The 10,250-nt window shown below is 47.2% G+C and overlaps 1 protein-coding gene across 1 annotated transcript in view; it reads right to left on the reverse strand.

Moving 5' to 3' along the window:
• Nucleotides 1-137: 137 nt before the first annotated feature.
• The window catches only part of Rpp21 (ribonuclease P protein subunit Rpp21), a 35,330-nt gene continuing 25,217 nt past the window's right edge, over nt 138-10,250 (reverse strand). Inside the window, exons 5-6 of the mRNA XM_065445488.2 lie at nt 2,865-3,067; nt 138-1,960 (exon numbers count right to left, since the gene is read on the reverse strand). Of these exons, the coding sequence (XP_065301560.2) occupies nt 1,236-1,960; nt 2,865-3,003 (864 nt within the window). The 5' untranslated portion in view covers nt 3,004-3,067 and the 3' untranslated portion in view covers nt 138-1,235. The remainder of the gene's footprint in view (nt 1,961-2,864; nt 3,068-10,250) is intronic.

The raw sequence follows: 10,250 nt of genomic DNA on the forward strand, positions 1-10,250 counted from the left end.
TCTTTTTCTGAAAAGGGGAAAACTGGTCTTAGAGGTTTGGTTGTCACTACTCTTACTATGCAAATGAGTTGCTGATGCACATGGCAGTGCCTTTTCAAATAGAAAGGCAAAGAACTAGTGCTATAAACAAACATGAGTACGAAATAAAAATAATTTATTGTGCAACTACCTTGGTCGAGGTTGCCTTCAAGTAAAGGAAACATACATTGTAATGGCTTAATGTCCCAAAATTGCACAGTGGTTTATGAGGGACGCTGTAGTGGAGGTTTCAAAATTTTGGCCACCTGAGGTTTTTTAATGTGCATCCAAGACACTGTACAAGGGCGTTTCTGCACTCCACCCCCATCGGGATGCAGCCGCCATAGCTAGGATTGAAGCAGAAACCTTGCACTCGGTAGCACAAGGCTAGAGCCACTGGGAAACTGTGATGTGTTTAAAATGTTTTGTATGCGCCACAAAGAAGGACAGGGAAGAAAATCCGAGGCTCGCAACTCAATCTTAGATATGTGCAACTGAGGGACAGCAAGTAGCAGTTGCTGGCTTCCCTAGTGATCACTGGCATAAGAGTGTGCTATCACGGGCACAGAAGTACTATTACGCTTTGCGGGCGTCTGGCCATGTCATTATGGGCATGTTATGAAGTTAATGGGCGCCCATCAACCCAGATTATCGGTCAGTGCCACATAGTCGTAATATTATGAAAACAACTGTAGTCGAGGGCAGGCTAGGTATCAATTCCTTGCACTCTGCCCCCAGTGAAATGTGGATGATTTTCTTTTTCTTTGGGGTGGAGTGGGGGGGCACAGTGGCAAGTTGTTAATCTATTTTTCTGGGACTATAGCTCTTTCTTAGTATGTCAGCTTCCTGCTGCTGCAACAGGGTATGCACGCATCTGCCACTCCCGCACATTCGCACTCAAGCAATGACATGCTTGCAGCCACTCCCTAAACGTTCCTCCAATCTGGCACTGCACCTCGACTACATGGCAGCACCGCCCACCAAACCCGACTGCTGCAGTTCATTAGCACTTCTAACTTGATTCCTAAATTAAACCTATTTACTGGCCCCTTGTAGGAAGGACAGTTATTTCTCAAGGAAACCCTAAAGGTTCACTGAAGTGCAATAACAAACTGCAGCGACCATACTTTAGTCAACAGGTGTCACCACTCTACACTTGCTGATACTTTCGGAAGTCGAAGTGCAGTTTTTAAGTGGAGAAGAAGCATTTGAAGCTTTTAAATATAAGCATTCGAGTTTGCCGAGAGCTCACTAGTCACGCCGCCATTGCAGATTGTGTCCACCCCAACACGACGCAGCTCATACAGATCGTCCCGCAGTCGCTTGCACTCATCCCTCAGCGACTGTATCTGCTCCTCGTACGCCGCTATCGTCAGACCCGTCACCTGTGTCTGGCAACCGACAGATAGCACCGTGGAGTGGCTGCCTCGCAGCGGGACAACGATGACGGGTGTTTGTTGGCTACAGCTTCCCGTCAAAGTTCTAGCGCTATGTGTAACGCCGGGGTCAGCATTCTCGCTCGTCTCCATAGTTCCGGCGTTAAGCCTAGCGTCGGCTCTTTCACTTGGCACTGCACTTGTAATCTGCGTCAAGACGGTGCCGACCGTGCCCTGGTGGTCGCACCTCAAACGAGAACTGTACCCCGACAGATGACGTATGACCACGGGCGTCGTTGTGATGCCAGCTTGAGGCCTTTTGCTGGACTCGCCCATGCTTAGGGGCTCGCTCACAATGGCGGCCAAAGAGCCGTCATCGGCCAGCCGTGGCTTCCTGGGCCGGCCTCGGCGACCGCGTGTTTGAACATCACACGTCTGCTGGAACTGGGAAGGCGTGGCGTGGGGTGCCAGGTAGCGCTTCTTGGGGCCCTGTATGTAGTCATCTGGCTTGAAGTGCTTGCTGCATATCTTCGCGTACTCAGACGGCACCCACGGATCATCGGAATCTGCGATATGGACAATGTTACTGCCAATTAAGGCCCCACACCGAGAGCACAGCTAGGCGGCTATGCACGAGTCGTGAGGTAGGTGAACACGTTCCAACGTTCGATTGATATCTGCTCGGGCTATACTTTAAAATGTCCATTGCAAGCATATATACTGTATCATAAGGAGCCAACAAACAAAAACACCGAGGACAACATGGGGGAAGTTACTTGTACTTATTAATTGAATTAAAGAAATTACACATTAATGGAAATGAAAACGGATGAAAAAAACAACTTGCCGCAGGTGGGGAACGATCCCATGTCTTCGCATTACATGTGCGTTACTCTCGCCAATTGAGCTACCGCGACGCCGTTTTCCAGGTCAAATGTACAACTAGAGTAATCGCTGGTGCTTGCGTGCACTCGAGAATGTATATATACATACAACATTATTCACAGCATATGGACAATCGATCACATATGCCTCATTTGCTATATAATTGGCAACATTTCTTTTTTAAATTGGATACTGTAGATGTCTTTTGCACTGAGTGACAACTTGATAACAGCCATAATACAGTCAGAACACCATCAAGAGGTACAAAATTCAGTGGCGATTAAGTGGTAAGTGTAAGAGAAATGCGTGAGCATCACCTCCGAGTTCCCGGATCCATGATTTGCACCATGTTCACTACACTGCAAAGTATTATTCAGGAGCTCACTTGGCATGTCCTGTCTGTTTACGGTGGTCCAGAGCAGACCACTGTCAGCTGCCCTATATACATACACACACCCCGTGACCGGCTTCCCACACTTCACACACATACACTTTTCTCCAATTTGACACTTCCAATGCTAACGCATTAAAAACAATGATGCACAGCAACTGACTGATGTGGCTGCTTGGACTCAGGTCACTCGCCTTGAATGGGTGGTTTGAGTGCACGCACAGCCAGTGTCCACGACTCTCGGCGCTCCATGTTGGAGGGAAACTCGTGGAACACCACACCCCTGGTGGTGCCCTCCCGGGAGCAGCAGCCGGGAACCACGCAGTACTTCATGGCCGACACCGTCAGCTGGTACTATATGCCGCCCCGCACTGAATACTGCCGCATGCGCTACAACCTGCAGACAATGCAAAGTGCAGAAGGGCGTGTGAGGGGGTAGGCGGCAAATGGGAAGCGAAGGAATGACTGAAGAGAAAAATTTTAGGGCACTCTAAAGAGGGGAATAAGGTCAGAAGGGAATTCCAAGGTGCTGCAACAGAGATGAATTAGGGTTAGAAGAAAACTTGAGGATGCTGTAGCAGAGGAATTAAGGTAAGACGGGAATTTGTGGCCGCTGTAATTAAGAGGGAAATTGGGGTGAGAAGGGAATCTGAGGATGATGTAACAGGGGAATAGTGGTCAGAAGGAAATTCGCGGGTGCTGTTAAACAGAGTGGAACTAGAGTAAGAAAATTCAAGAGTGCTGCAACAGAGGCAAATTAGGGTTAGAAGAAAACTTGAGGGCACTGTAACTAATGGGAATTGGGGCAAACAGGATATTGGGGCTTTCTGGTAGGTGGCAATTAGGGTTACAATGCAATTTGAGGACACTGGTAGAGGGGATAAGGGTAAGAGAATTTCGGGGCATTGTAACAGAGGTGAATTAGGGTAAGGAGGATTTGTGGTTGGTGTCAGAGAAAGAAAATGGGTTCAGAAAGGTATTTGAGTGTGCTGTAAGAGAGGCGATTTAAGGTAATTAAATGAATTTGTGGTCACTGTGAAAGGGAAATTTGGGCCAGAAGGGAATTTCAGGGTGCTGTAGGAGAGAATTAGGGTAATCGCGAGGGGGAAATTTTTGACACTGTGAGAGGAAAATTATGGTTAGAGGTAAATTTGAGGGTGCTTTAACAGAGAGGAATTAAGGTAAAGAAAGAAATTTGTGGATGGTGTAACAGAGGGACCAGGGTAAGGAGGGATTCCGAGGGCACTGCAGCAGATATAAATTAACATAAGAATGAAATTTGAGGGTGTTATAACAGAGCGGAATTAGGGTTAGAATAAATTTTGAGGACACTGCAGCAGAAGGTAATCCCGACAAGACGACAATTTGAGGGTGTTGTATAACAAAGTCGAAATAGGGTAAGGATGAAATTGGTGGACGCCGTGGCAAAAAGGAATTAGGGTGAGAAGGGAATTTGAGGATGCTGACAGAGGATAATTAGAGTATTTAATAGAATTCATGGAAACTGTGATAAGGGAATTTGAGCAAGCTGGAACAGTGAGAAATTAGGGTCAGAAGAAAATTTGTGGATGCAGCAACACAGAAATTAGAAGATAATTTGAGGGTGCTGTAGCAGAGGGCAAATTCGTTCTCACATTTCATTTTATTACGTTAATTATATGGGCAATCGTCTATTTTTCTCCGTCACCATGATGTTCCGTAATAAAGTCATTGTCCAATAAGAATGAGCCACCCATGTGCTCTATGCTGCGGGCAGGAGGGCAAGTGTGCGAGGAGTAGCCGAAAAGGATGGTGGCTTCACGCACTGTCTTGCTATTCCAGCAGCTTTGCCTCGCACCAAATATTAGAGTTCACGTGACTGAGCATGCACTAGGAAAGGAGAGTGCGCATCATCTTCCAGCCCTACCATGGCTGCGCTGAGCGCATACATGGCCTGCAGGCCCATGAGCCTTGTCTTGGAAACTGCAGCGAGTGCCAGCACTAAGGGCATGCCAAAATGCCTGGTGCCTTCATATATCTTCCCGCGCGCCTAGTGTTGGAGGTAGCGTAATACAACTTTAGGAAAGCAAACAGCATTCACTCCCCGCTGCCAACACTGCCCATTACACTGGCTTTGCGACAGCAAGTGCTCGGGGTCATCAAAAGAGACCTGTTCATGCTTGAGCGTGGGTGACGCCATGCATCCTTGTGAGCAAATGTTTACTGCAATTTATACACTCCCGTGTAATTATCCACTATGCCATCACCATGGCACTTCGCCTTTCGCAAGAAGGCACAGGAATTTCGCTTGTGGACGCTTAGTTGAAAAAAGTCGCAGTTTCGCCCGAAAGACAAAGCACCAAGTGCGATAGCAAACTAGTAGATAGTTATATGATGTAACACTAGTAGTTTTATCGGCCATATAAACTTGTAAACATTCGCTTACTAACTTAATTAACAGTGGTGTAATGTGTAAGCACGACTGAACGAGTCGGTAGAAAGAAACAGGCACACAGAGACAGTGCTGTCTCTGTGTCTTTTTTTTTTTACGTCCTATAGCAGCAGCAGCCGGAAAAGACCCCCACCCCCAGCCCCTCCCTCACCTCACCCGCGTGGCTCACGCGCGACAGGAAAGGGCGCGCTTCCGGCCCTTTAAACTTCGTAAAGTAGCGCCACGCTTCGAAGAATGCAGCCTCCTCCTCCTAGCGCCACGTCGCTATTGGCCTAATAGCATCACGTGGACCTTCGCGCCGGCTTTGTTTGTTTCATGGTTTGTTGACAGTCGTGCTTCAGCGCCATTTTCGCTTGAGAAGCGTCTACGGAGTGGCGAGGGGCGCATGTTGGCGCCGTTGGTATTCTGTGTTGTTTCGTATGCCGCGCTCGAGCGGTGTAGGCGGCGCCACGGTCGAGGAGGGGGCGTGAAAGAGAGGAGAAACGAGGAGGAATGAAGGCGGAGGAGGAGAGTGTCGCTACTTTACGCCTTGCTCTCTCGCACACGCGAGATTGAGCAGGATTGAGCCGCGTTCGCCGGCTCACCATAGACAAGAAAACCATGGCCAGGCGGCGCTACTGCGCCTCTTGACAGCGCCCCCAATGTGGAAGCGTCAAGCCGGGCGGTCGCGCCGTGGCGCAGTCTCCGCTTTGTTTACATTGTGTTGTCCGCGCTTTTCTTCGCTGCTCGTGCTCACGGCGCTCCGTTTTCGACGGCGGCAGATCGCCTGCTTGCGCAACAGCCATGCAGAGATTGCCGTGCGGTTTCAAGAAGGCTGCCGACGCCGACAGCTTTTTTTCGTGGCGGCAACCTCACGATAGGGGAGCGTCTGCTTCCGAACGTGTACGGTGTTGAACTAATTGTGGACGGTGATGTGATAGTGAAAGCCAAGTGCGTGTCACAGGTGTCCGACAAAATCGTAGACGACGTCGAGTTAGAGGTAGGAGTTAGAGGTGTTCAGAAATTTAGCCACATTTATTTCAATTACAACATAAGTCACACTGGCAGCAGGAACTTCTGTTGTCATACTACTCAATGACTGCAGATCCATTGGGCTGCTTCTTGACGGTTCCGTCACTTCACAAAGGTTTGTTCTGGAGTCTGTTTCACACGTGTCTTGCCGCTGCTCAAGAGCTGCGTCGCTGCAGTAGGAAAGCACATGTCCCGGTGGTGCTGACTGCTGAGAAGACTGTTGTGATTGCCATTGGTCTGTTTGGCGCCGCTTCCATCTGCATCGCATATGAATGAAACAGTATGTGTGCCTATTTGTTGTGGGGATTAAATTACTCCCAATAATATGTTTGCAAACGTAACGTTCCTGTGATTGTGTGCATATATTATTCTACAAGAGTGCTACCACTACAAGTTACGATACTTGCACACTTAGATACTTAGAAAGCATGGGAAAACAACAAACATAACGCGCACGTCTCGAGCGGCTGCTTTCCGTTCTGCCGCTTCCCGACGCACGCGACGACCGCGGCTTGCATTAAATACGGTCTGATACCACACACAAGTAGCGCGCGGCCCCTTTCGTTACCTGCACAACTAGTAATTTAAGTTGCAGCGTTTGGAAAAAGGAAATAATTCTCTTAAGCTCGTCCATGCCAATCGCGAGGGAAGGCACAGTGCAATCAAATAAATTCGGAGGTTCCAAGTGCCAAAACCACGAAATCAATATGAAGCCCGCTGTAATGGGGAGTCTCAGGAATAATTTTAAGCTCTGGGGGTTCTTTAACGTGCACAAAAATCAAAGCACACGGTAACAAGGGTGTTCTTGCATTTTGCCCCTATCGAAATGCGGCCGCCGTGGCTGGGAATCGAGCACGCGTCGTAGAGCTTAGCGGCGCAACACGCCTGCATTTACCGCTAACAAACGGCGGATGCCACCACAATTCAACAACGCGATACGACTAAACAAACGGCCGTGCACTAAAAACAGGCATATGACTATTCCGCTTTCAAGATATTACACGCGAATGCGAAAGTATGAGACTTACTTGACTCGGCGCACTGCAGTTATCTATGCTTGTCGTCTGTCCTTCTCGTACCACTTCCCAGGAAATCTGTAGAACTTCACGGGCGGCGTAGGACCTTTCGTGTTTTCGAGGCTGATGTGGCAATCAACAACACATCAGTATTGCGTGCCACCTTTCCTGGCTGATGAGGTCGCACTCGGCGTCGCAAAAACCACGCGCACGAGCGCTCCCGCCGTACAGAACACAGGCGCGCGCTAGCGCAGCGACGACCCTCCAAACTTCCATCGGTCCGCTAGGGGAGCATTCGGCGCTGGTGCCGCGCGGGCAAACTTTAGGTTGCCTCGTCTATAGAGGGCTCACCCTCAACTCGCACATACAGCATACGGCGCGCGGCGACGGCAGAAATGCGCTTGGAGTGTCCATATAATTGCTATCGCAATAATAAAAAAATGGAGCCTCTATGCTGGCAGTAAAGCTCGCCTCCTGGCAGGAAGGCAACGCGACGTTCCGATTTCTCTATATAACAATGAACCTATTTGAAAAATTCCTGCGGTAAAACGCTCCCTAGACGACGCTTTACAACTTTCAGTGGATAACCAAAATTGACGATGGCGTCTGGTGAGGGGCCCTTTAAGTTGGGGATAGTAAAAGACTCAATCGATATAAATTTTGTGGGTTTACGTGACAAATCAACAATCTGAGGCACGTCGTAGTAAGGGACTACAGGTTAATTTTAACCACCTGGAGTGAGCGTTAGTTGCTGCATTAATTTTTTTTTTTGCGTTAGCATGCGTACTGCGTGTTTACAACACGGATGCAGCCTCTGACGTAATCTACTCATGACAGACGTCACATGAAGCAGTTACCCGTTTCGATACCTCGTTTAGTGGTTATTCAACATTATTGAATTTCTAAACAAACTGAACCATCCTACCGGTGGCAGGAATAGCAATGTCATTTGAAAATGAGAATATATATGGTTAAATAAGCGCCGGAGTTACACTTCTCGACTACATGCCAGCATTTTTAAGAGTTTCTGGCAGTTATATTGGCCCTACGAGAAGTGAACGCATCAATCTTGAAAGTTGTTATAGTGGTAGCATGCAGCTTTAAAAAACAGCAGTTGGCAACCAAGGCACGCAAACCGCACGTGGTTGTGTTAGTCCGCCAGCCAATCACAGAAGCAAACAAAATCGTCGCCATGCGAAATTTTCAAAATGGCGTCGTACTGATACCTCCAGAGCGTCTGCTGTTCTTGAAAAGTTTTTTCATCGGCGGAAGCGATATGAAGTGTGCAACAGACCGGCACAAATTAAGTGTATGGAGTCTGAGCATTTCAAAAGTCCGCGTCACAGTCCATTTCATTGCTAAGCCCGTTTTACTCATGAAAACTTCACAGCCAACTGTAGTGAAACTTGGCAATAAATAGTTGCAGCGAAGCAAGCGTTTTCTTCCAGTTCAATAAAGAATTAGGCTTTCACCGTTCCACTATAATATACGAGTGAAAACGAATAAAATTACGCGCTAATAATTTTATTACTGTGTATACCGCCTTCTTTAGGCAAAAGGGAAAGCTTGAAGAACGGACTATTTGCAGCCTCGTGGAGGAACAGTGGCTGGCAAAGTGAGGGCGTGGGCGGGGCTTCACTGCATACTTAAAGGGACGCTAAAGCGAAACAATAAATCAGTTGAGAGTCATAAAGCATTGTTTGAGAACCCTGCAGGCAGTCATTTCAAAATAATATTTTTATTATTAAATGAGAAAATGAAGGTTCAAGTATCAGCATTTGAATTTCGCGCCGAAACCCCGACGCCGGTACGTCAGTGTGACGTCAGGGATTCCAAAGTATGTTTTCGCATTTGGGCCGCGTTGGCTGAGTAAAGGTTCCCGAAACTTGCCATGTTGAATATTTGGTTCCTTTAGAAAACAATGTAGTCAATCTGTACAGCTATATATAATTAAGTAGGGCCTAGAAGATGCCATCAAAATCCATGACGTCACAGTGACCAGGTGCGGGAACTTCAAGGAGGCGTCGCCACCCGTCTTTCGTTCTTGCGCTTTTTCTGGTTTACCAAGAGTCTTGTCGTGGTAAGAGTGGTGTTTTTGGAGTCATAGAACGGTAATTTACTTATTCAGAAGAAATAATTTTTCTCTTTAGTGTCACTTTAAGTTTATCCGACCATAGTAACGAATTCTTTTATGTTCAGCTCTTACTGCAAATATAGTGGCTAACAAATTTCACACATTTCAGTGTATACCCTCTCACTTAACGCTAATCATATTGGTATGGGCGCCTCGTCACAAAGGATTAGGTAATGAATTAGCAGACAGTTTGGCGAGAGCGGCCTTTAGTGGTCCAATTCTCGATCCTTCCTGTATAAGCTTTCATAACTGCTGCTAAGTTAAGGAGACGGGCAGTCACGCAAGACCCTTAAAACCTATCATCAACAAATTCAACTGATTACCGACAGCTCTCATTTCCCTGGAGTATAAAGAGACTTCTGCTGGTACTAGAAAAGTTGAAGTCCTGTTTGTCCTGTTTACCAAATTCCGATGTCGAATACCTACATTAAACTTTCATCTGCATCGATTATGGTTTGGCTCCTTGTGCTTATATTGTGGCGAGGATGAGGCGATACAGCCCTTGTCATGGTGCCGTTTTTCATTCTACTTTGGAAGCTAGGACAGTTTCAAGACGTTGGAGTGAATCTAGCTACCATGGGGATCTTGGCGCAGCTCTTGTGCAGTCTATAATTGAATCAGGACGATTTGCTTGCTAAATTCTATAATCTTTATCTGTCCTCATCCTTTCTTTCTACGTATATTCAACATTTCTCATTAGTGTTTCCTTTTAGACTCGATTAAAAGGTGTTGCTAACTCACCCAATTCTTGGCCAATCCTCCATAGTGGGTAGGAAGGAAACCGGGGACGTGGCGTGACAAGAAATTGATTCGAGTCCCGAGGAACTGAGATCCAGGGGAGCCGCAATCAAACCCACGAAGACGTAGGTTCGTGCCCCACATATGCGGCCAGTTTTTTTCATCCACTTTAATTTCCATTAATTCAGCATTCCTTTAATTCGATTAATATGTACAAGTAATTTCCCCTGCGCTGTCCTCGATGTCTTTG

This window comes from Dermacentor albipictus, chromosome 8 (assembly GCF_038994185.2).
Source record: "Dermacentor albipictus isolate Rhodes 1998 colony chromosome 8, USDA_Dalb.pri_finalv2, whole genome shotgun sequence".
NCBI lineage: Eukaryota > Metazoa > Arthropoda > Arachnida > Ixodida > Ixodidae > Dermacentor > Dermacentor albipictus.